Below are 26,123 nucleotides of genomic sequence, written 5' to 3' on the forward strand. Positions count from 1 at the left end.
TTTTTTGGTTTTTCGAGACAGGGTTTCTCTGTGTAGCTTTGCGCCTTTCCTGGAACTCACTTGGTAGTCCAGGCTGGCCTCGAACTCACAGAGATCCGCCTGGCTCTGCCTCCTGAGTGCTGGGATTAAAGGCGTGCGCCACCACCGCCCGGCTCCAGGTTGTATTTCAATGAAAGCGTTCCTCTATGCAAATCGTTTCCTATCTGTCTAACTGTGTGACTAGTTGTACCCTAAAGGGTTTTGTTTTTAATGTGGGGGGAGGGCAGATAAGAAGATGACACTGCCAGCTAAATGAGACATTGAGCATAATGATGGTCATTAGCAGCTTGGAATGACCCATGGTAATGGATGGTTGGACTCCCATTATAGCAGTTTAAGGGTCTTAGGATGTCTTGTTTGGTTTGCTGGACTAGGATTGAAGTCAGGGCTTCACACTCCACCTCTGAGCTTACAGACTGTGTTTTTGGCTTGTTTGCCTAGACTTAGTTGGAATTGTGATCCTCTGGCCTTTTCTTAAGTGCTGGAATGAAGGACTGTGCCATCATGCCAAAGTTAGCTCCAGTGTCAAGATTTGCTTGTAGTCAAATTAGATTTTTTTCCTTATCATCTGACCCTGCTCTGAGGCTCTGATGTTAATAGTACCACTGGTACCCAAGTGAGTGAGCCTGGATTTCTTAAGAGAACTAGCAAGAGGAAGAGAGTATCTGTCAAAACTTAGAAGATTGTTGTGATTGAGTGGGTGATTACAGAGGAGTTTCCGCATCAGATGCCACAGCTGGCTCAGTTTTGCAGCGGTCATGAGGAAAGGCACTGTAAGGTGGTCTGTTGTGTCTGTCTGAGGTGTGGTGATTGGCTTTTTCTCCTGTCTGGGTCCTCCAAGCCTGCCTGTATTCTTGGTATAAAGCAGAAAGACTCATGACATGAACTGTTTAACTCAAAATTATCAATATAAATAAATATGCTTTCTTATTAATACTTAATTTTAACCTATTGAACCATACATCTTAAGAAAGTCTCTGGGAAGATATTTCTCATGTGTTAGAAGATTATAAAAATGCATTATCCTATAGTTTATAGTTGAAATACAAGCTGTTCCTTCAATTTAAAATGTCGAAAATGACATTAACTTTTTAAAAAAGTTACCTAAAATGTTAAGACCTTAGAAGTTGTGCACAAGTTCAATCTACTTTAAAATTACACTAAGAGAAAACTTTTTTCCTTCTGAAAGTTACAAGGTAGCAGTTAAAATACAATTATTACCATGTTCCAAAGAAGAACATTAGGAGGCCCGCCCTCTTTTGTGATGTGCTCCCAGCTTCCCTAAGGCAGACTCTCATGTGCACACACACTTGCTGGCAAGTGCCATAGTTATGGGAAATTATTTCCACAGGAGTTTTATTTTTTTTTCCTTTTGATAGCTCGTGGACATTTTATTTACAATTTTAATGAAAAATACAATTTAATGAAATGTTAGGTACAAATAAGCTTCTAACATCTTATATTTTAGGCAGAGTTCTTTCTGTTGCTTTTCAAGTGTATACCTGCTGCTATTCGTGATATTGCTGGTATTGGGTATAGAAAGAAAATGGCGTAATTTTAATGAACTAAAAGAGGGATGTAGTTATGTCGTTTTATACTGTCTAAATCAATGCCAGTCATCATCTTAGATACTTAGAGTGCCTACTGCTTATTGGCTTAGTGGGATTCGTCAGTGTTAACTGTGCTTTGTGGACCTTTCTCTGACAGTGGTGAGAGGGGGGTAGAGATTCCATCATCACTGAGACAGGCGTGAGCTACTGTAGAAGGGAGGGGCATTTGAAGTCTTGCCACAAGTGAACTAAATATGTACAGTGTTTAAAGTCCTTGTACATAGTACCTGTGTTTAAAAATTTTGGTAGCACTAAAAAGTGTGCAAAATTACTATTTTTCTTCAGTAGTGAGTAACATAAATACACTCGCTGCATTACCATACTGAGTGGAGATGAAACATGGTGGCTCTGAGACTTGGTAGATGGCACATTAGCTGGTTGTGACACCTTGAGCAATTATTTGGTTTTGAATCTCATCCGAGTGTACAGTGTGATACCTGCACTACTAAATATGTTGAATTTTGGCTTAAGTCATTATTGAAGAAACACCCTTCCCCAGCTCTAAAATTACAGTCCTGAGCTACATACATAATTGCTTATTTACCACTGGCCTGACTGAATGACAGGTGAATACTATTACTCATGCACGTATTCATCCGTTTGTAAACTATTTAACACTTGGGTTGTATTAAAAAAAACAAAAAACAAATCAAGTCTTCCCAAACAACCTCACTGCTGCTGAAGCACGTATGTACTTACTCCCAGTTAATGCCCTGTTGCCTGGGAACTAGGGTTTAATAATACCCGAAGGGTCCAAATCACATCCCCGCTCTCATACCACCTTTCACATACCGTTGACAACATAAGAGTGCTCACTGTGACCAACTGTGAGAGTTGTGACAGGCAGCCTCAGGACCAGTCACAGAGATTTATATCCAGTATTGACAGTGTAGCAGTTTTCCAAAACAGAAACATCTGAAAGGAAACCAGGAGAACAGGCTGCTGCTGCTGTTTCTAGTATTGATTGTATTGTATGTCAGTCAGAAGAGGGTGTGATATGACCTCATGAAATGCAGAACTGGTAACAAAGCAGATCCTGCTGTGCCAGCAAGGACTTGAGTAGTCAAGATGGAGTGAGAATCAGCCGTAATTGGGTCAATTCCCTTTTCCCTCTGGGACTCTGTGAATCAGGTGGTAGTTTTTGCTTTAAATATTAACATCAGTTGATCTTTATAAAGATATAAAAATATATTTTAAAGACTTTTATGTATCATAGCTGTAGCTTTTTAAGTGGGGAAATGTCCAAATAAAGTGTTAGATTATAGATATATATATGAGATAGATGCTTTCAAACAGATTTTTTTTAAGGTATACTAATCTAAATAGCCCAATAATCTGGCCCTTGTAAATTGTTCTATGATGCTGGTTACTTTTAAAGTGTTTTAAGTTCTTTAAAGTACACCTAAGTTGTAAAGTATCCCATGCTGTTGATCTCTGTTGCATTAACGCTGTCTTTGTAGCTGTATTCTTGGAACTTCAGAATTCAGCCGAGAATATAGATTATAATTTTGTGTGTGATTTCTCACAAAGATGGGTCTTCTTGGTTTTCCTTTTTCAAACTTCAGAAATTCTTGGACAGTGCAGGATTGTGCTGGAAATGAAGGTCGGATGCTGCAGACGGCCGTGGTTGCTGACAGTAGGCAAAGGAATTCAAGCCTCGTGATTTAGTGATAATGTTTTGTCTTTTTACTGCTTAAAATTTGTTTCACAGGGCAAGTTTCTGTGATTAACTATTTTTTAATGTTTTAAGCACATAAAAAAAACTTCCTTTGGTTCTTCCCATTGTTCTAAAATCAAAGTTTCATAATTAAAAAAATCTCAAAAGATTCATCAAGGAAAAAAGCACCACCAAGGGGGCAAGAGAATGTGTTTTAATCTTAGAGGAAGTAAATATTAAGGTTATAGAAATGTGTCTTACATGAATGTTGTATTAGAGTCCTCACAGGAAATGACATAGTTGGAGCACCTTAGCATAGACTTCCTCGACTGGTGTTCCGAGCTACAGTTTTACAGTGTATAACCTGAAAATGAAGTGAATTTTGCATTATAAGAGCACACCATTATCTATGTAAAAAGTGTTCATTTGATGTATTTTTTTAAGAAAAGAGAAAGCACTTTCATATTAAGTCGCATGTGTATGAACTTTAGACTTCCTGTTTGTGTGTCTATTCAGTGACTAAAATGGAGCATCAGATGTTTGCTGGCAACGTTAACTGTTAATGGAAGCACCTTATTCTCTGCTGCTTACACTTGCTTGGATTGCACCTTTGTTCCCTGCACTTCACATAGAGTATTGTGACATGGCTTTGAGTGGGTCTGGGTGAAAGATTAATAGTGGGCCTACAGGATCTTTTATTTATGTTGTTTATATTACGCTAATATATTGTAGACCAGTTGTAACTTCAGTTCTTTACAAATAAAAACCTGACTGGTTATTGAGTTTTTACTTTTTTAAGATTTTGAGAGATGGGGAAATCTAAGTTAATTAATGGAGGGCTGAACTGGTTATAAATTTCCTAGTATATAATCTACATTAATGGAGGGCTGAACTGTTTATAAATTTCCTAGTATATAATCTACAAGAAGTATACATTAAATTCAATATTGCTAAGTATGTTTTATTCTCATGTTATGGCTAATTGGAAGATAAAAGAAAAAAGAAAAAACCCAAAACAAACAAACAAACATGGAGAGGAAAACATGTGTCAGTGAATTAAAAGGGCCAGCTTCTAACATCTGAACTCAGGTACATGCCGTTGCTCATAGGCTCAGGTCTACTGAGCTTTGCTGTTGGTCCAGTGCTTGCCTAGCATGCCTGAAGCCCTGGGTTCAATTCCCAGCACCACACAAATCAGGCATGGTGGCTTTGGATGTCATTGTATCGATTTGCATTTTAAGAATTTATACCTTCTCTTACCTGTTAGTGCCTAATTTTTGAACATTTTATATACTGCAGCCTAATGTTTAAGTTCCCTTCCTGGCCACAGATGAGCACGTGACTTAAATCACTCCCTGAGTTTTATCGCTGAAAGCAGGAGCTCTAAATTGGGGTAATAAAAGCCAGAGGTCCTCTGCATTCGCAAACGAAACCTGACATCCTAGAGAGAGTCCTATGGTTTATTCGACCACTTCATTGCTCCAGTGCCCTTTTTCTTAGAATGGCTCAGGTTGGTTAGGTTTGCATCACAAGGTGTCATCTGGAATGTTGGATGCCTTAAGTTTTTCAGACATTATTGACTATCCCTTATCCAAAAGCGTTTTAGACCAGGAATGCTTGCCCTGTGCTTGCAGCTCACTCAGAACTCCTAATCACCTAGCAGCATGGCCAACTTGTCTCTTGGTGGCTGGTCCTAACCTGAAGACCTGGATGCTCAAGGAAACAGGACCTCAGTTCCTCAAGCTGTCACAGAAACTACGTTTTAAGTAAAAACTACCACAGAAAGCCATTCTCTTGAGAAACAGTGAGTGGGACTAATGAGTGGGGGATGTAGTGGGGCACTAGCTGAGCGAGCTTGGGCAGGCTTCTTCGTGCCGCTGCTTTAGTACCCTTCCCTGCGAGAGGAGGATGTAGAGAGGATGCGGCCGTGTTGTCAGGGTGATTAGTACTCACACAGTGCCAGGCACACCAACCTGTGTGGTGACTGCTGCTCCAAGGCACTTGTTTCAGGATACAACCCATGGTGGATCATGAACTTCACTCCATAGGTCACAGCTACTTTTTAAAACATCTTGCGGAGAGGCAGACTGGATGATCTCATGTGGCCCAGACTGACCTTGAATTTCTGGTCTTCTGCTTACACTGCCTCAGTTACAGGATTGTAGGCACACAGTACTAACACTGTTTTGGGGTGCTGGGGCTTTGTGCTGCAAGCGCTCTACCAAGTGAGTTGTGGCCTAAAAGCCACTCACTTAGAAATTCTAGGGGTGGTTCTTGAAACATTAGTATTTGTAAATATCGGCCATCATAAAGTGATTTCAGCTTTTTCTGATCCACATTGCTTCACACCAGGGGAGTGGGGGTGGGGAGTTGTGCCCGGAGGTGGGAGTGGGGTGGGAATATGTGGAGACATTTTTGATTGCCACTTCTGGGGAAGGTGTCACTGGCATCTATACAATGTGTGGGGTTACCCCTACAAGACAGAATTATCTAGCCTTAAATCTCAACAGCCCAATGCTTTTTGTAGTATATGTTGCTACATGATTATGATCTGATGTGCACATGTTCTAAATGAACATGCAATTGTTGTGTCATGGCAAGAGCCCCCATGGTTACCAGCTCCATAAGCTGAACAGCTGCAACTTTCCGGGAATATCCGTAATAAAATATTTTAGCTATATTTAAAATGAACTAATCTTCCCCTTAAAGTTTATTTATACCAAATCATTTTGTCTCTTTTTTTTTTTTTTGCTTTAAAGTTGATAACATATTTAAGTTCAGATTTTAAAGTTGGCAGTGAAATCTCAAATTTATTTAACATTTTGCATCCAGTAGTTTTTTGGAGTAAAACATCAAGCTGGCCACATGTTCATGTGTTTATTTTCCTTTTGTATTAATACCAAATGCTTACACAATGTTGCTAAACAGGCATAAAAACTTTGGGGTGTTAAAGTGTCCTTAGCACTATTTGATATCCACCACACAGAGGCTGTGCTGAACAGATGAAAGTTAGGGAACAAGAGCTTCAGTTACGTGTCCTGAGCCACCTCTGTCCTGCTCGTAAGATTGATCTTGGTGCTTCTGGATGGAGTTCCTCCCAACACAGCAGCATATTAACAGATGATTATGGACACAGGCCTCTCCACTTGCTTAAGTCTATGGATTGGAACAAAACAGCATTTCCAGTTGACAAAAGGGTCCACAGGTAATGTGCTGCCTCTTAAATAAAGCTTGTGGCAGTTCAACCAACACACTGCAGCGATGAGAAAACTGTTGACAAAGTACAGCCAGGGGACATTCATGTCTACGTACGCTGGGATTTGAACTCCGAGTGAGAGGGTGAGGACCTGAAGTGCTACAAAGGGAAACCAGGTACCAAGAAAGCACACGACAAGCCTGGGCAAGAGTGCTTCTCGAGAGCGCACAGCGTGGCCAGAGTGGGGTGGCAAAGGGAAGGAGAGGACGGTCTCGTTCATATAGGACGCCATCCTCATAGCCTGTACCAGGGCAACCACTTCTGGCCACGAAATCAGAAAAGCCACAAATGAAACTGTCAGCACAGACAGTGACAGCCAGTAACTCTGAGTGCTGACATAGGAGGGACATGGGAACACTGCAGCCCCGTGTGTCGGCAAGCCGTGTGAGGTGGCTGGCTCTCCCAGAACATAAGCAAAGACCGAAGTCCAGGTTAACGTGACTGTCAGGAGGCAAAACAACCTGTGCCACTTAGACGAATGCTTGGTGGCTCCAGACAGAGTCAGAGAATAATCTATACACGCTAGTAAGCACACCGGATAATGCAAAAAGCCGTAAGTGAAGGAGATGATTTGTATGAGCAGACAGATGTGGTATTTTGTAAACCTAATACCTAGAACTACAAAGTCCCTGAAGTAGGACAGAATGGAAATGTTTACCAACAGCAGAAGATCAACAAATGCTAGTGAAAAGCAGAAATACTCCATAAAACTCCAATAGTTGTCTTTCCTTTTCATCCCTAGTATAAGGATATTTAATAATGTTTTCCCAATTATGATCAAGAACAACAGACAATTAACGTCTAGGGGCTGCTTTGACTGATGTAACAGATGCTGAAAAGAGCAGTTCTCTGAAGGAACAGCTGTCATTTTAGTTAAATTTCAAGACGATCTGATGAATACATAGGACAAGAAACAGCTTCGCTTTATTTTCTTTCCTGCAAAAAGAAGAAAAACCGTGAGGTTATCATGGTGCTCTCCCGACTGTAAACCTGACATGCTTCTCCACGTGTACCGGCCTGTGACTTGTGAGTGGAGTGAGGCAGTGTTACTAGGTGACCGGTGGCTGCACATCAACCTCTCCAATGCTGTGCACAGAGATGAGGATCAAAGGTGGTCGGCTTTTGAGCTGTCCTTCAATATCACATGAAGGTGTGGCTTCTCTATTAAGTATGGTTTTTAACAACTTGTAAGAGATACTTGTATTTACCTCAGCAAACCAGTAAAAGAAGCAGGCACAGGGTAAATTACCAATTGCTCCAGACAACCTCCCTTTTTGTCCTTCCGATGGTGAGATTTAGAGGTTATGTTTAGGGGCCTCTTTGAGTAGCCATTTTTCACATTTTCCATCAAGCTTTCTCCAAAGCTCAAAAATACCTGGGTTGAGAATAGTGGGAGACTATGAAAGAGCAGGATTTTCTTTGGGATATGCTTTAGATATGGCAATGGGAGAGAACACAGGAAAGAACAGGATTGGGCATGAGCATCGGTACCCAAGAACAAATACAAGAGCCAAGGGCATGAGTTGAAGCTTGAGTGTCAAATGTATGGGCAAGTAGGAAAGAGGTCAGAGAGAAAGAAGCCAAGAAAGGAAGGAGATTCCAGAAACGGCCTTTCAAGAAAAAAAGGTTGGGGGATAAAGTTCATTGCCTGGAATATGCAAAACCCCTCCTGGGTCTGATCCCTGGCACCTATCCCCTGCAAACTCCAAACAACAACTTATGTACCAAATACACACACACACACACACACACACACACACAAAGCAACAAGAACCATCAAATCCTAACAATAAATATGAGCAATGTCAACAATTATATGGTAAGAATATCGTTAAGATGTACTGTATGCAGCCATTAAAAAATAACAAGAAGGCTGGGATGTACCACAAATGTGGTAGCTCATTTGCTTTGCATGTTCACAACCCTAGGTTTGATCCCTTATATTAAAAAAAAAAAAAACATTAAAAAGTTTATTCAGATAGGAAGATTTAGTTTTCTAGTGAAAAGCATTCTTCCTATACTTGTTGAAAATGTTCACACGTTAAAATGATAAACTTCTACAATATTTTAAGTGAAATGCAGGGTATAATATGCAAAGTACAGGCATAGTGGCATGTGTGTTGAATTCCAGCTCCCAGGAGGCCCAGGCAAGTGGATCTCTTGACTTCAAGGCTGGCCAGGTCTACACAGAAGATCCAGACCAGCTAGGGCTGCTATCTCATCATATTAACAACTTAATGATACACTTCAAAGCTTTTGAAAAATAAGAACACATACCCAAAAAGAGAAGACAGGAAGAATTAAACTTAGAAGTGAAATTAAAGAAATAGAAACAACAAAAATACAAAGAATCAATGAAAAGATGAGTTAGTTCTTTTAAAAAAAATTAACAGTATTGGCAAACCTTTAGCCAAATTAACCAAAAGAGGATTCAAACTAATATTAGAGATGAAAATGACATTACAGCAGATACTGAGGAATTCACAGAATCATAAGTATATGCTTTTGAAATCTGTATTCCACCAAATTGAAAACTTACATGGGTGAATTTTTGTATGTGTACAACCTATCGAAGTTAAAAATTGAAACAGACCTATAACATCTAAAGAGATAGAAGCAGTAATTAAAAATCTCTCAACTAAAAAAGCCTAAGCCAGATAGAGTCAGTTTGGAATTGTTTACCAGACAAATCCTCAAAGGAAACACCACTATTCCTCAGGTTATTCCATAAAACAAACTAAAGGGATATCTCCAAGCTCTTTCTATGAAACTGGTATTTGATACCCAAACGAGACAAAGACCAACTAAAGAAAATTAAAGACCAATATTTCTTATGAACATAAATGCAAAGATTCTCAACAAAATACCTGCAAACAGAATCCAAGAACACATCAAAAATAATTATTCACTCTGATAAAGTTGGCTTCCAGTGATACATGGGTGGTTCAATATTTTTTAATCAATAGATGTAATTCTCCACATAAATAGAATAAAGAGAAAAACCACATGTCATCTCATCAGATGTAGAAAAGGCCTGTGACAAAAACAATATTCCTTCATGATACATTTTGGAGAAGGGAAAAATGGAACAGGAATGATTAAGTGGGGTAGGCTTGGGAGGGCATAATAAAGACTAGAACTAAAGGCCTTTTGAGCCAGTACATGCCTTTAATTCTGGCACTTGAGAGGTGAGACAGGTGGATTTCTGAGTTTGAGGCCAGCCAAGTCTATAGAGTGAGTTCCAGGGCAGCCAAGAGCTACATAGAGAAACAGTCTTAAAAAACAAAAGACCCTTTGAAAGCACACATTTAAATGGAGTTATTCTGGGGGTGGTAGGCAATACCCCAATTAGCCACCATATGCTTCCAAATAAAACCACCAGTACCAGGAATGGGTCACCTATTTTTTGAGTTGTTGGCCAATGATGTCCATAGACCTGCACCCAAACATTACATCCTATTGCCAATGTATTGGTAGCCCTCTAGAAATTTGATGGTAAAACCTTATTGCCAAAGATACTACATACTTGAGTCATAGAACATGGAGAAATCTAGCTGGTACTGACCTGGAAGCTCCACTGCTACTACCAGGTAGCTTTCATATTGTTGGAAGGTATTATGCATGCTACCAGAGGAGAAAAGTAATTGTCTCATCCAGCTATGAACTCTGTGTGCTACAATAACAACCTGCCTGGTAATAGTGCCATAAATGTTATACAAGTAACTAATCACTTTTTGATTGGATATTAAGGCCTACTCTATGGTGATATTTTATTTGTACTGAAATGTAATTTTAATTTTATGTTAATAAAGTTGCCCTGGGGTCAGAGCTATTTGAGCCATAGCAAGAGCGTGGTGGTTAGAAGAGCTAGGTAGATTTCTGTGTGTTCAGGGATACAGCCAGTATTGGAGACATACGCCTTTAAGACCTGGAGGGCGGTACTTACAGGCAGTGATGAGGCAGTCATGTGGTTGGTTTACAACCAATGAGAAGGTAGAACAGAAAGACTATTTAAACACAGGCAAACAGGAAGTAGCTCTCTCTCGGGGAAGTTAGGAGCACTGCAGGAGGTAAGATTTTATCTCTGAGCTCTGACCTCTCGGCTTTCTCTTTTACATTGGCTCTGTGTTTCTTATTTTAATAAGACGATTGGTTACATCTACACTACTCCACAAGATGGAACCTATACCTGATATCATCAATGAGGTCCAGAACCTGTAGCTAGATAGGTTTTAGGCCCTAGGAGGAAACATACTATTATTCTCTAAATGGATAGAGCAATAAAACTACTCCTAATGACTTATTGCTATACCTGTAGATGAGTGCATCATTCAGCCCTCATCAGAAACACTTGTTATAGTAGCTGGCAGTTAACATACAGACCCACAACTGGTCACATGAAGAGAGGGAGACTGAAATTCCCAGCCCTAAATGGGGTTATCTGTATCTTATCCTTCATTTCAAGGATCAGAGATCCATGTGGAAGAGGAGGCAGAAAGATTTAAAGAGCCAGAGGTAGTGAATGACTTTAAGGAGACTTTTCTGAACAGAACAGGACAGATGCACATATGAACTCAGAGAGCTTGTGATGGCATGCACAAGACCTGCACAAACTCAGGCCACACTACATCCCAGAATGGAGGAGGGAATGTGTCACCATGTCTCGGCCCTAGCTGAGGAGCTATTGGCATTTTATTGGTGCCAGGAGAGGGAGAGTCCACTGTCTTTAGTGGAGTGACACCTGATGACTGACCACACTCCAGAGTAAGATCCACGACCAGAACAAGTTGGCCAACACAAACTGGCTTGATGGTTTTTTGAGTGGGGAGTCCAGGGAGAGGAAGGAAGAAGGAAGGAAGGAGCAAACGAGTCAGAATGTATGAAGTTGGGTGGATAGGGAGATGAGTGTGATCAAAATGATTCTAAAAGAAAAAATATTTAAAACAGCAGCAACACATCAAGTTCATGTGAAATGATACATTCATAAAATACTAAAATGAAGACAAAACAGTAGGATAGTTAACACTAGTAGGTGTTTCTGTCTTTTGTATACTTCGCAGAGTAAAGAAGAATGGCAGGCAGGCCTCAGGTGCCTGATGACCAAGTAATTTCAGAGATTAGTGAGGAGACTGAGGGCGAAGGAGCCAGTGTTGAGGAGGCTATCAGTCTGTTCACAGTGTGGATCATGACTCCCCAGGACCATCAATCTAGTGTGCCACAAACTCATTGAGGGAAACAATTTATTTATATGAAGATGTAAAAACTGTGATAAAAATACAGTATTTTATAACCACAACTATAAAAGACACTAAAGAAGCAAGCACTTTTCTTCACTCAAGGTTTTTTTTTTTCCCCTATGCACACTCCAGTTTAAATTGGTCGTTTCTGAAAAAGTCCCATTCCGGGACAAAGAAATGTAGCTGTCCACTTGACTGACACTGCATGATGAGTGGTGGCCTGGATCAGGAAGCCTGGAGGGAAGAACAGACCACATAAAGCCCTCCTTGGACCAAAAGAGAAATTGGCTTAAATTTAAACATGCCAATGTTGGCTTAAAATGAGGGTGAGGGAGGAAAATGCTGAGGGTTCCCATTTATAAAAACCCTGGGCCAAGGACTGGCTGGGTGGTAAAGAGGACATACTCCTGTAGATGAGCTGTTTTGGTTCTCAGCACCCATACTGGATGGCTCACAGCTATCTGTAACTCCAGCTCCAGGGGGATCCAATGTCTCTGGTTTCTATGGGCAGCTGTATTCATGTGTACACAAACACACAATTAAAAATAAATCATAAAAATCCAGGGCCAGTGAGATGGTTCTTCAGCAGGTGAAGGTGTCTGCTGCCAAGCACAATAACCTGAGTTGACCCTACAACTCCATGTCCTCTGACCTCCACCTATTGGCTGCGGCTCCTCCCAAAGTAAATGAAAATTAACAATTTCTTTAAAATCCAACTTTAAAAGTATATCTTTGGAGTAAAAGAAGCAAGAGAATGCTCTATCTTCAGGGATTCTATTGTTTACATCTTCCTTCCAGACTAGAATTATCAAAGCCAGAAAGCGCTGGCTAACATCTGGAGGACCCAGTGTCTCCCAGGGGCTCAGAAAGGTGAAGAAAGGATCGGCTCCAGCAGAGACCTTGCTTGGATGGGTTGGATGAAGAAGAGTCTGAAGCAGAATATGCAGGAGAATCACAACTGGGAGAAAATTCAGGAAGATATGCATCTGGAGGTGGTAAGAGCAATTAAAGGGAGCATGCAAGAAATGATGTTTTGGGTCATTTTGCAGTGATTCCTGAATATGGCTACAGAAATCAAAACTTTCTCAGATGAGACATTTCTTAGAGAATTTTATGTATGTAGCCCCTTCTCCCATAACTCACTATAAATATTCAAAATTCCAATATTTTCTCCTTTCAATGGGCTCCCAGGATGAGGTAAAAATCATACTCCACCTGTCCAGAATTTCCCTTGAGAAGTATCCACAGGGATTCAGAGATGTAGAGAATATGGGCCATTCCTGTATTCATGTACCTCAAGTACAACCTGGAGAGCAGACATGGAAGGTCTTTTCCAGACATCTGTGCCTGGGAGACTTGCTTTCAGATTTGGCCCGGCTGGAGGCACTGGCAGACCTGGCTGGTCCCTTCGGTGCTTTCCTATTTGTAGCATCACGTAGTCCTGGCTGTCCTCGAACCCGTTCTGAAGACCAGGCTTCACCTGCCTCTGCTTCCTGAGAGCTGGGACTACAGGCATGCACCACCAAGCCCAGCTCCTATCTTTAGATTATGTTGTACTTACTATACTATACTAATGAACATGCTAATATTTACTATACTATACTAACATGCCATACTTACTCTCTTCTTGACTTGAACTTACGGTTCTCATTTTACGTCCTTCAACTGCATTATTGTTGGCTCCTTGTGTGTTGTTTTACTACACCAACACATGTGAGTGACCTCTGTGAAAGGAAACCAAAGTGACCAGCATTAACAGCCATTTTTGTAAACAGTCTGTATGTCCCTGTAGGGAAAAGCTTTTGGGAATAGAGGCAGCCAGGTGCTTCCCATCTCAGTTTCTTGAGCAGCAGGGAGAAGGACCATACTTAGATTGACAGTCACTTGACATGCTGAGTTGGGTACACCTAACACAGCATCTGTTTAAAGAAATCTTGTAGTATACTAAAGTTTTCCCAGTGTCATACCAGTAATTCTTACTTTTTGGTGTAAGGATCTCCTAACAGTTTTGGTATAAATAGTATTTTTAAATGAAAAATCACTGTATTTTCCCAAACCAAAAACAATTGAGCAAATTTACACTGTTTCACGGTTGCTTTAGTGTCTAGTTTAGTATCAGCTAAAGTCTCATCTGCATTTAATCTGTCTAGGTATCACACATACCATATTGCTTCTGGAAAATTCTCTATACATTCATAGGAGTTGGAGAATAAAAAGGGTTAGTAACTGCAAGTATTATAATCCAACAATTGTGCTGCAGAATCTCATTTCTGATCTTAAGTTTAATGCACTGAATATAGCATGGGAAGACAGGTGCAGCTGTGTCTGCACTAGGTCTGGGGTGCAGGAAATGCATCAGCACTAGAGATGCCTGTGTGGGCCAGCTGCATGGAAAGAACCTGTGAAGAACTTGTCAGGGTGGGTGTCACATACCTTTAGAGTCCTAAGATCAATTCTAAAAGTATGGTGCATAATTATGGCCCAAGTCACAAGTGGAAATGAAAAAAGGGGCCCAATCTATAGAGGAAAGAATCTAGAAACAGGCACCATCCAAATGCGGAGGATTCTGTTACTGCTGTTACCCACAGGAGACTGCAATTGGCTGTTGGTTAAGGAAACTATTCTTACAAATCATAAATGAAACTCGTTTAAGATGTAATTCTTGCTTGATAGTGGTTTTGAAACTTGTTATATATAACAGATAAGGTACGGTGAGACAGTTGATTGGCTTGATCAGTTTGGGAGGCAACTAGGCAGTGGGACCAAGTCCTGTGCTCATTACATGAGTTGGCTGTTTGAACCCTGGAGCTTATGCAGGGACACTTGGCTCAGACTGGGAGGAAGGGACTGGACCTGCCTGGACTGAGTCTACCAGGTTGATCGCAGTCCTCGGGGGAGGCTTTGCCCTGGAGGAGGTGGATGTGACTGGGGGTAAAGGGAGGGGGTGGGAGGGGGGAGAATAGGGGAACCCGTGGCTGATATGTAGAACTGAATGGTATTGTAAAATAAAATAAAAAAATAAAATAAAGTAAAAAAAAAAATAGATAAGGTACAAAGCTGAAGTTCCTGAGATACACACAATGAAAATTCCCCATTTTATTCAGTCCTTCAGTAGCCTGTGTTGCCCCCACCACAGCCCATACACATGTACACATCCCATACACACACACACACACACACATGCCATACACACACATGTCCCCCACATACACACACATGTCATATCGTATATATACACACATTAGTTCCTAGATTCTTGCTGTTAGGTTGGCCCTCATGGGGACATCCTTCAGTGTTCTCTTCCCTGCTACATGCTAGGTGATGGCGGCTCCCAGTGTGGGTCCTGACTATAGGGCAAAGCCACTGAGGAGTCACAATTAATGCATGGTACAAGCAAACCTTTGCTGCATTAAGCCACTGGTTTTTTTTTTTTTTTTTTTTTTTTTTTTTTGAGACAGGGTTTCTTTGTGTAGCTTTGCGCCTTTCCTGGAACTCACTTTGTAGACTAGACTGGCCTCGAACTCACAGAGATCCACCTGCCTCTGCCTCCCGAGTGCTGGGATTAAAGGCGTGTGCCACCACCGCCTGGCGCCACTGGGATTTTGAGATGACCTGTTACGCCTGTCCTGACTACAGCAATTCCTCAATGTTCTCTGTGTCCTTTGAAAACATTTTTAAACTCACGTTATCTATTTCACAACAGAAAAGCTACAGAGGAAACTAACTTTGAAAAGCAACAATACAAATGTAAGAAAATTGGTTAAAATTACTATTCGATTTTAATTCAGTTATTCTAGTAGCTTTGGGCTCTTCTTCTGACTTGTTCAAATAGGAAAAGAATATCTCAACCAAGAAGTGAGAGCGCTGAAGGCAGACCAGAATAAAGAGCAGAAATCACTGAAATGGAAACCAGCACAGGGCTGGGCATGATGGCTCACATCTGTAACCTCAGCACTTGGGAGGTAGAGCAGGAGGACTTACAGCCTGGGCACAGGAAACAGACAAACCAAACACAACCATTCATGTGGCACACTGGTGGTTTTGGTGGGAGGGTGGCAGTAATGGTGAGACATTTAAGGAAGGTATTATAAACATTAGGAAAGCCAGGACCTTACTGGAGCTTCTATGACCATTAATAAGATAAATAATGACTATTTTGAACCATTTTTCCAAAAGTTAAACATTTATGATGAAATAGTTTAAGGATACTACCAAAAACTCATTCACAAAAGAGTGCTAAATATCTCTGTTAAAGAAACCAACCTCTCTGAGAGGCAGGCGGATCTCTGTGAGTTCGAGGCCAGCCTGGTTTCCAAAGCGAGTTCCAGGACAGGCGCAAAGCTACACAGAGAAACCCTGTCTCGAAAAACCAAAAAAAAAAAAAAAAAAAAGAAAGAAAAGAAATCAACCTCTCTGGCTGGAGACATGGCTCAGCAGATAAAAGTACTCGGCTGCTTTTGCAAAGGACCTGGATTTGGTCCTAGTACCCGCAGAGTGGCTCACAGCCATCTGTCACACTATGTCCAGGGGATCTGATACCCTCTTCCGGGCTTAGTAGGCACTAGGTACATCTGTGCTGCACATACGCACACACACAATACAGGCATAAATACTAATATACATAAAAATACTTTAATCTTAATAAAAAGATCTATTTAAAACCTTCCCTCAAAAAGTTTCAACACAGTTGTTTTCATTGACTGATTCCACCAAACATTTAAGAATAAAAGTACTAAACTTAGTACAGACCTTAGCTCATGTCACAAGACCAGAATAGTAGTTCAAGAAAAGTCTATCATAAATCAACATACTTTATGAACATAGGAGCAAAAACGTTTACAAAAACTCTAGCAATGGAATCTCCCAACACACAAAGTGCTACTAACAAGCAGTAAGTGCCAACTATCGTAGGAATCTAGTAACTACCTCACCGTGGTAGCAGAGGGACGGGAGAATCTCAGGATCAACCAAGCGATGCAGAAAGTGGTTCATAAAACCCAACAGGATACAAACTCACAAGCAATAGACAGGCGCTTTCCCAACCAGATAAGACACACCTACACGTCATGCTTAGTGCTCAGAGTAGCAATGCCCTCTAGATATGCTGGCATCCACTCTCCATGCCTACTCAGGGTTTCACTAGAGATTCTCACCCATGCCATAACAAGAACAGGAAATCAAAGGAATATAGACTAGAAAGAAGTAGAACTATCTTTATTTGTGGGTGACATGACCATGTACTTAGGAAAATTTAAGGAAGCCAGAATAAAAGCTTGGCTAATTAACACAGATTAACAACAATTATATCTATGTGTAACTACAAAGCCTTGGAAAGGAAGTAAATGTACAAGAGCAGGAAAAATAAGAAAAACTTAAGTATGCACTTGACAAAGCACATATAAGCACAATATTCTGAAAGCTGACAGTAATTATGGAAGAGAAGTCCTAAATCGGTGAAAGAGAACTAGACTAGAAGACTCAGAAAGCTTATCTTGTGGAAACCAACAAACTGACTTATGCTTTATCTAGAAAGACATGTGTCTTGGGAGAATGAAAATAATTTATATGAACAACTGTATGTAACATTTTATCTGACAATTTATATAACCCCAGTTGAGACTTGCTGTAAAGCACAGAAACAAGAACAGCATGTTTTAGCATAAGGACTTTCCCATAAGTCAATGGTACAGAAAAGAATTCAGAAATCGATCCAAAAAGGTATGGTCAACTGACCTTCTGAGGAAGGTGATTCAGTACGTGGAGACACTGTCTTTCCTGAAGACTAGTCTTTTCTACACAGGCATAAGCATACATACACACAGAGAAAATAAAGAAGACAACCTTATTTGTGACATTGGAGGACACTGAAGAACCAAATCACTGATTCTTTGTAAATGAGGAAATACTGAGACATGTTTTTTGCTACATCTCCTGTACTAACTGCGCCACCTGGGGATACAACAGCAAAACAAAGGAATGATAAACTCTGGAAAGTGTCATCTTGCAGCCCTTGATGTTCAAAATGGAGGTAAGCCACTGGTTATCATCTCCCTCAAAGGAGGAGATGAAAGAATCCAGTTACCTACAAAGCAGACCTGTCAAGAAATCAGAAGCCAATGAAACCTTTGAGTTCAATGACAGTTTCTCATACACACAGAGGACAGAAAAAATAACACCCGATGATAACTATCAGCAGGAAAATGAAGACATGGCCAGCTCTATTGGACTTGCCTCAGTGTGAACTCTAACAGTAAAAAAGAGTAAAAGGCTTAAGATAAGGTATGGATTCCAATGGGAGGGAAGACGGGGATTCCGGAAGAGCTGGGAAAGGGGAACCATTATCAGAATATATTGTATGAAAACATCTATTTTCAATAAAAGAAAAATATAAACCCACAAAAAGGGGGGCTTAGGAGACACAAGTAGATACCGTGTGTAGAACTTACTGGATGAATTAAAGCAAACATGTTCATAGTAAAAAGTTGGGTGCTACCTAGAAATTTTAGGATACTAAAGAGTTTTTAATTTATAACTTTGTTGTGATCTGAACTCTGCTTCCTTCAGACTCAAAAGTTTAAGCCCTAATCAACAGTACCTCAGGATATGACTGTATTTCTAGAGTCTTGACAGAGGAAATGGAAATTAAGAGTTTTAAATATGTGTGTGTGTGTGTGTACTGAAGAGTTAGTTTACTAGAATTTGCCTCAAAATCTAAAGTGTGCACATGGGGGAGGAATGTGTAGGGCCGGGACAGGACTGACCATCAGTGAGGTTATTCAATGCATCTGTGTAGATGCTAGAGTGCTGAAGATGTGGCTCAGTGGAGTACTTAACGTAGCTTGGGTGAGGCCCTGAGTTCAATCCCCAGCAACTGCCCAACCCCCCAAAAACCAACCAACCATGTCACCTGCATGGCTTTGAAAACTTTTTTTTTTTTTTGGTTTTTCGAGACAGGGTTTCTCTGTGTAGCTTTGCACCTTTCCTGGATCTCACTCTGTAGCCCAGGCTGGCCTCGAATTCACAGAGATCTGCCTAGCTCTGCCTCCTGAGTGCTGGGATTAAAGGCGTGCGCCTCCGCCGCCACCACCACCCGGCTGGCTTTGAAAACTTTTAAAAGCATTTTGTTCTAAAGGCATACATCTTCTAGGATGAAAATATAGAGGCTGGAAAAGGAGTGAAAGACTAGAAAATGACTAAGGACCTTGGTGTAGAAAGTGTGGTACAGAGAGAGGTGTGAGCAGAGGCATCTCTAAGGAGACTTAGGAACAGACCCCGGGGCACCTATGGCCTTGCCAGCTGCAGACTCTCCCTTCTGCTTCTGCTTCTGCCTGCAGCGTCCCTTGACGTTCCTCATTCCTGGCATGTGACTTTACTGTCCTGTTTCCACACTGCCTTGTTTTCACACACAGCTTCTTTCTAGGGGGACTTGGACCTTGCTACACAAGGCCTGGCCTCCCAGGAATTCCTTTGACATCTGGTGGAAGCCTCTGAGAGCCTGTAACTTCAGTGTCTCTCATGTCCGCAGAACCAGCCTGACGTGTATGACAACAAGGTCTGTCACCAGCTTGAATCACTGGTCTCACTGGCGTCTCCGTGTCTACATCCTGAGCAAGGTAAACACGGCGGGGGACTTGAGAACCCAGAGCCAGTACTTGGTTCACAAGGCTTGTGGACACAAGCTTCTGAGTCTGAAAGCTCAGCCTACAAGCCACTGGCACTCAGGGAAGTCGAGAACCAAGTCCCTGGCGTCAGAAGCCAAGAGCCACAGTTCTAAGTGCTGTTAAGTGTCCGGCTTTGAAACCCCATCTCGTAAGCCTCTCCCACTCAGCACCTTGAGGCTGCCCACATGTCATTCCCACCAGAGAGGGTTCCTCTGCTGATTGGTGACAACTACCGCCACCCAATCTTTCAACCTTGAGCTCCTGTACCATTTTGACAAAATGGCTAAACTTAAATTTTTGTCCTGTAGCTTTCACACAGGCTTGTATGTATATATTGTATGTATATGTATGTTGTATATGCCTCTATGCACCTGAGTGTGGGCATGCTCACATTTGGGGGGGGGGGGTGGAGGTCAGAGATTGATGTCAGGGTGTCTTCCCTAACCATTTTTCCACTTTATTCTTTGAGACAGTCTCTCGCTGAATCTGGAGCTCACCAGTAAGCCTGATGACCTCCTGAGTTTGATCCCAACAACCCACGTGGTGGAAGGAGAGAACCAATTCCTCCTGCAAGTTGTTGCCTGACCTCCTCATGTGTACCACTGTGCATTTGTGTACACACACACACACACACACACACACACACACACACACACCGACAAACAAACATACTTAAAATCTGTAGTAACACCTGGAGGCTAAGGCTTATACTCGAGCCTTGTTCTGGGGATACTTTACATCTAAACCATAACACTTCTCATGCTCAGGTGCACAGTTTCTAACATCATGCTGGTCATCATTGCTGAGAAAATGATCCAAGCCAATTGTCTGAAGGAGATCTTCCATCATCATCACAGAGTGGGGTGGCATGCCCCATCAGTGCTGGTCTAGTTCCCTGGAGCTCTCTCAGCTTGCTCTCCAACCATAAATATGCACCTGTTTTATTTCCATTCCCTCATGGTCCAGGAAGTATATAGACCTAAAGCTGACTCTGGTAGGTTAACAGAATTTGGGGGGGATAAGCAGAACCCTTGAGCCAAACAATTCTACCTAAATATTAAAAAAAATTGTGTATGGCATTTGTGTACCCTTAAATATTTTAAAACTACATTTGGTTATTGTGTGTACATGGGCAGACATATGTATACCAGACACGGTGCTGGAGAAGGAGCTGAGAGTCCTATATCTTGTAGGCAACAGAAGTGGTCTGTGTGTTGTCACACTGGCAGTATCTTGAGCATATGAGAGACCTGCCTACACAGTGACACATGCTGTGGGATGGTCTGTATGTCAAATTACTCTGATTGGTCAATAAATAAAACACTGATTGGCCAGTGGCTAGGCAGGAAGTATAGGCAGGACTAACAGAGAGGAGAAAAGAAAGAACAGGAAGGCAGAAGGAGTCACTGCCAGCTGCCGCCATGACAAGCATCATGTGAAGATGCCGGTAAGCCACAAGCCACGTGGCAAGGTATAGATTTATGGAAATGGATTAATTTAAGCTAGAAGAACAGTTAGCAAGAAGCCTGCCGCGGCCATACAGTTTGTAAGCAATATGAGTCTCTGTGTTTACTTGGTTGGGTCTGAGCAGCTGTGGGACTGGCGGGTGACAAAGATTTGTCCCGACTGTGGGCAAGGCAGGAAAACTCTAGTTACAGACACACTTCTTCCAACAAGACCACATCTACTCCAACAAGGCCACACCTCCTAGTAGTGCAAATTCCTTTGGGGGCCATTTTCTTTCAAACCACCACAGAAGGTCTTATTTCTTCTTCATTCCCAAAGGCTAGTTTTGCTGGATACCTCAGCTTAGTCCAAAATGATTTTCTCTCAAGACCTATAGTACATCACTTCATCCCCTCCTGGCCTGTAGTTTCTGCTGAGGAATCTGCTATTAATCCAACTGGAACATCCTGGATTGTGACTAGGGCTTTCTTATTTTGAAACAGATTTTAAAATCTTTTCTTTGCCATGTACTTCAACACTATGCTTGACTATAGTATTCTGTATTAAAGATCTTTTCTGGTCACATTAGGGTTCTAATATACCTCATTTACATATATGTCTGCATTTTACCCAAGATTTGAATTCTTGCCACATTATTTCATTGAAATTGTTTGTGTCCTTAACTTTTTCCTTCAACTTTGAGTATTCAAAAAAAGATACTTTGTTCATTTAATGGTGTCCCAAAAGTCCTGAATACATCTTCTTGCCCCAACTGAGCTTTCAAAAGGCCTGTCTTCAAGTTCAAATATTCTTTTTAAAATTAAAATAAATTAAACTAAACTATAATTACATCATTTATCCCTTCCCTTTCCTCCCTTCAATGCCTTCCATATCCCCTTATTCCCTCTCAAATTCATGGCCTTTTTATTAGCTACACAACCTCATAAATATATAAACACAGCCTGCTGAGTCCATTTGGTGGTCAGGAACTGACCACTTGCTACTAGATAACCAATTAGGGGGCTCATCCCTGGGTTCTTTGTCTAGGGGTGGGGTATCATTGGATTTTCAATAGATGTTAGAGTGTCTATTAGTGTTGTCATTGTTCAGGTCTTGTTTAAGACCATACTGTTGAGGTATCTTGGGTATAACTTCCTTGTTACTTCTAGGGGACACAATCTCACAGTAGACCTCCTGATCTTCAACCTTTTACAATCTTTCTACCTTCTTCCATTATGTTCCTGAGCCTTAGGTGCAGGAATTGAATTGTAGATGCATCAATTGGGGCTTGGTAGCCCATGGTCAGTTGTTCTCTTCATTTTGACCAATTGTTTTCATTGACGGTCTGTCTTCTGCAAAAAGGAGTTTCTTTGATAAGAAGTGTGGTGGTCTGAATGAGAATGGCCCTCACGGGCTCATAGATTTGAATGCTTGGCCACCAGGGAGTGGCACTATTTGAAAAGATTGGAGGAAGTGTGTCACTGGGGGTGGGCTTTGAGGTTTCAAAAGCCCAAGCCAGGTCCAGTCAGTTTCTTTCTCTCTTTTCCTCCAGCCTGTGGATTGAGATATAAGTTCTTTCCTACTGCTCTGCACCAAGCCTGCCTGCTGCCAAACTCCCCACCATGATGGTCATGGCTCAGCCTCTGAAACTGTAAATTAAACTCCCAATTAAATGTTTTCTAAGAATTGCGATGGTCATGGTGTCTCTTCACAGCAACAGAACAAACACTGACCGAGGCAAAGGGTGAGGACTACACTTCGCAGGCTGGATCGGGGCACAGCATGGGCCAGCCTGGCTGGACCTGGATATGGTATGTCATGGATGGATGGGATAAAGTCACAAGTTCAGATACTCTTTCTTCTGCTTAGTCTAGATTATCTGTTGAGGCTAGCAACTCTACCTTTTGTTTAATTTACTGAGTTTTTCATCCCAAGATTGCCATTTGGTTCTTTTTCAATGTATTTCTCTAGGGAATTTTGCATTCATAATATGTGATATCTCTTTAATATCATCTCACTAACTATATTCTCTAGGATCTCACTTTTTAAAATACAATCATTCCTTTATCTTTCAATTGTTTCTTTGTAAATTAGCATAAAAAAGAGTGGGTTTCACTATGGCACATTTGTCCTTTACTTGTCTCATATTCACCCCTGCAATGCCTTTTATACCTTTCTCCGCTGGCCCTTCGTCTCCCCAGTAATAATCATTCCTTTTCATTGTTTATTTGGAATTTACTGCCACAGAGTTTTCTTTGAGAGGATGCCACCTCATCCATTCCGATTCTTTATGCTCCTACACTGGGATCTGTGTACCTGGAGTTCAGAAAACTCTATTTTGATGAAATGACCCTCTTAGTAGGCAGATTTCTCATGAAGGTGCACACTGAAGTACTGGTGCGGTGTTGGCTCTGATTCTAGGCGACCACCACAGAACAGTTTCCCTGGTTGTGATGAATGAATGACTGTGTAGCGTGTGCCGTGTATGCCGCGCCGATCTGTGGAGCAGACAGTGATGGGGTGAGGGACTTCTACAGTGGGAGTTACAGCCCTCTCAGACAAAGGTCTTCAGGATCTGCTGATGCCAGCGTTGCTAAGAGCAAAGGCTTTCGGCATGGCTGGCTCCAGCAGTGGTCCCATCAGCGGTGCAGACGAGACACTCACAGGAGGATGGGAAGTTCAACGTTCACTCGGTGGGGCTCATACCCAGTCTTGACAGCAGCATGTGGTCAGACAGGGTGCCTGGGTAGGGCAGCGGAGACTTCCTAGGTGAGGTGGGAGCCGAATCTTGGTGCTCCTTTGTGCTTCTTCTACAGAGCACCCAGGTGGACTATATAGCCAGAGCTGTGTACATCTGGGGACTGGTCAATGCTTGACTCCATGGAATTGCCCAAAAACCCTTCAGCATACTCACGTAGGCAGAGCAGCATGAACATTGCACTATTCTTGCTGATGACAGGCATTTGAGTGTAGTGTACTGGAACTAGGCGGCAGGAACTTCGTGGGCCTTCAGTGAGCCTATATGCATATGGCTGGCCACGCTCCTGATAGCCAGACCTTTTCAAAGGGAAAGCACTCTTATCTCCTGGTTCTAGAGGGTGACACTGTTCTGTCACAATGCCTGTCCCCTACACTATAGGGCAGAGTGGAATGTTTGTGGCATTCCAAAGATGGGACACAGAGGAGGATTCAGTGCCAGTTTAAGTTCAGCACCCTGGGGCATGGGTGGCAGTCAGTGGAATGCGCGTGCTCCCTTTCCAAAGGAGATAATCCTTGTACACTTCCAGGTTCCTGACATCAGTGAGCTGCAAGCATGAAGGTGATGCAAACTTCCAGGAGTGCTAACAAACACTGGCTGTGTGTTGGGCCGTCTCCCTCACAGGAGGCTTCTCTTCCTCTAGCTGTGGCTGTGTGCTGGCCTGTCTCCCTCACAGGAGGCTTCTCTTCCTCTAACTGTGGATGTGGGCTGGGCTGTCTCCCTCACAGGAGGCTTCTCTTCCTCTAGCTGTGGCTGTGTGCTGGCCTGTCTCCCTCACAGGAGGCTTCTCTTCCTCTAGCTGTGGCTGTGGGTGGCCTGTCTCCCTCACAGGAGGCTTCTTTTCCTCTAACTGTGGATGTGGGCTGGGCTGTCTCCCTCACAGGAGGCTTCTCTTCCTCTAGCTGTGGATGTGTGCTGGGCCGTCTCCCTCACAGGAGGCTTGTCTTCCTCTAGCTGTGGCTGTGGGGTGGCCTGTCTCCCTCACAGGAGGCTTGTCTTCCTCTAGCTGTGGATGTGGGGTGGCCTGTCTCCCTCACAGGAGGCTTGTCTTCCTCTAGCTGTGGATGTGGGCTGGGCTGGTGGGCACCAAGACTCTGTTTTCCTTACTGTGCTTTGTCCAGGGCCCCAGACTCTCACAGGAGTCTAATCTCTAATTTCCAGGGAGCTCTAATGACCACTCACCTTGGAACACAATTATGCATCTTTAGTTTTTCTTTCTGGAAGAGCTGAGTGATGAGCACCTCTGTCCAGCCATCAGCCAGGAGGCTATCTCTGTAACCTTTAGAGCAGGTAAAAAAGAAAAAAGTCTTTAAAATGTTTTGAAAAGCACAGAAATTGATCAGAAACTCATTAAAATCAAATTCCAATCATAGAACACCAAAAGAGCAAAAAAAAAAAAAAAAAAAAAAAAAAAAAGAGTATTTGGGAAATCTACTTCCAAATCTACTTACATATATCTAATGAATGACATGTGGCCACATTATGTACACAGAGAATTCTGGACTCAGAGAGAAAAGGTGACTCACTGTAGAATTGGCAAAACTGAAAAGACACGTTGAGTACAAAATGCATAAAAAGTCAGCGACATCTAGAAGCTCCCCACATTAGTCATTAGGAAAAGCTAAAACCACAACAACATGCAACTTCACATTCCCCAGAACAGCTGAGTTAAAAGTCAGTAATAGCAAACACCGGAAAAGAGGGCCAACTGGCGCTGTGTTTCAGGGTTTGAATCTGAAATGTCCCTGAAGGCTCATGTATCAGAGGCCTGGCTGATAGTGTCTGGGACTTTAGGAACTCACTGCATTAGGACGGCTCTGCCTTCATCAATAGTTTAACCCATTTTCACCATCTGATGGTGAGAAACGGGTACTGACTCAAGATGCACGGTCACCGGAGATGGGACTCTGAAGGGTCTATCTTGTCCTCAGTCTCCTCCTGTCTCTTTCTGCTGTCTGGCAGCCATGAGGTGATGAGCTCTGCTTCAGTGTGCTCTTCCTCCATGATGGACTCCCTCACCACAGGTCCATAGACAATGCAGCCACTCTATTCATAATAGCTAGCAGATGGAAAAGTCTAAATGTCCTTCAACTGATGAATGGATAATGAAAATTTATATAAATATACACAACAGAATACTATTCAGCTGTCAAGAAAATGAGATCATGAAATTTACAGGTAGATGGGTGGAACTAATATACTAAACAAGGTCACCCAGATGCCGAGTGACAAACGCTACATGTTCTCTCATTTGTGGTCCTAACTCTAAATCTTTAGATGTGAGTATACAACCTGGAATAACTGCAGAAGCCAGGGAGTCAAAATGAACCTTTGGGGTGGAGAAGGTGCTCTAGAGACCAGAATAGCAGGATACAGATGATTTGAAGGGGAGATGGGAAAGGGGAGGCATTAAGTGGGAGGGGAATGGGGAAACCACAGCAGGAGGGAGGAGGAGGGGC

The 26,123-nt window shown here is 42.1% G+C and overlaps 2 protein-coding genes across 19 annotated transcripts in view; one reads left to right on the forward strand and one right to left on the reverse strand.

Moving 5' to 3' along the window:
- Positions 1-4,084, forward strand: part of Phc3 (polyhomeotic homolog 3) — a 77,605-nt gene extending 73,521 nt beyond the window's left edge. For all 6 annotated transcript variants that reach the window (XM_028872605.2, XM_028872606.2, XM_028872607.2 and 3 more), the window contains one exon: positions 159-4,084. The gene's annotated coding sequence lies outside the window, so the exon portion shown is untranslated. The remainder of the gene's footprint in view (positions 1-158) is intronic.
- A 2,012-nt stretch (positions 4,085-6,096) lies between these two features.
- The window catches only part of Gpr160 (G protein-coupled receptor 160), a 36,771-nt gene continuing 16,744 nt past the window's right edge, over positions 6,097-26,123 (reverse strand). For 6 of the 13 annotated variants that reach the window (XM_028872613.2, XM_037206514.1, XM_037206516.1 and 3 more), the window contains 3 exons: positions 24,847-24,943; positions 13,420-13,523; positions 6,097-7,498 (listed from right to left, as the gene is read on the reverse strand). In XM_028872613.2, coding sequence (XP_028728446.1) covers positions 6,420-7,430 — 1,011 coding nt within the window. In that variant the 5' untranslated portion in view covers positions 7,431-7,498; positions 13,420-13,523; positions 24,847-24,943 and the 3' untranslated portion in view covers positions 6,097-6,419. Of the gene's footprint in view, positions 7,499-13,419; positions 13,524-23,820; positions 24,126-24,846; positions 24,944-26,123 lie in introns of those variants that run through there. The other 7 variants (XM_037206518.1, XM_028872615.2, XR_005091728.1 and 4 more) reach the window with 6 other exon arrangements.

Source organism: Peromyscus leucopus, chromosome 6 (assembly GCF_004664715.2).
Source record: "Peromyscus leucopus breed LL Stock chromosome 6, UCI_PerLeu_2.1, whole genome shotgun sequence".
NCBI lineage: Eukaryota > Metazoa > Chordata > Mammalia > Rodentia > Cricetidae > Peromyscus > Peromyscus leucopus.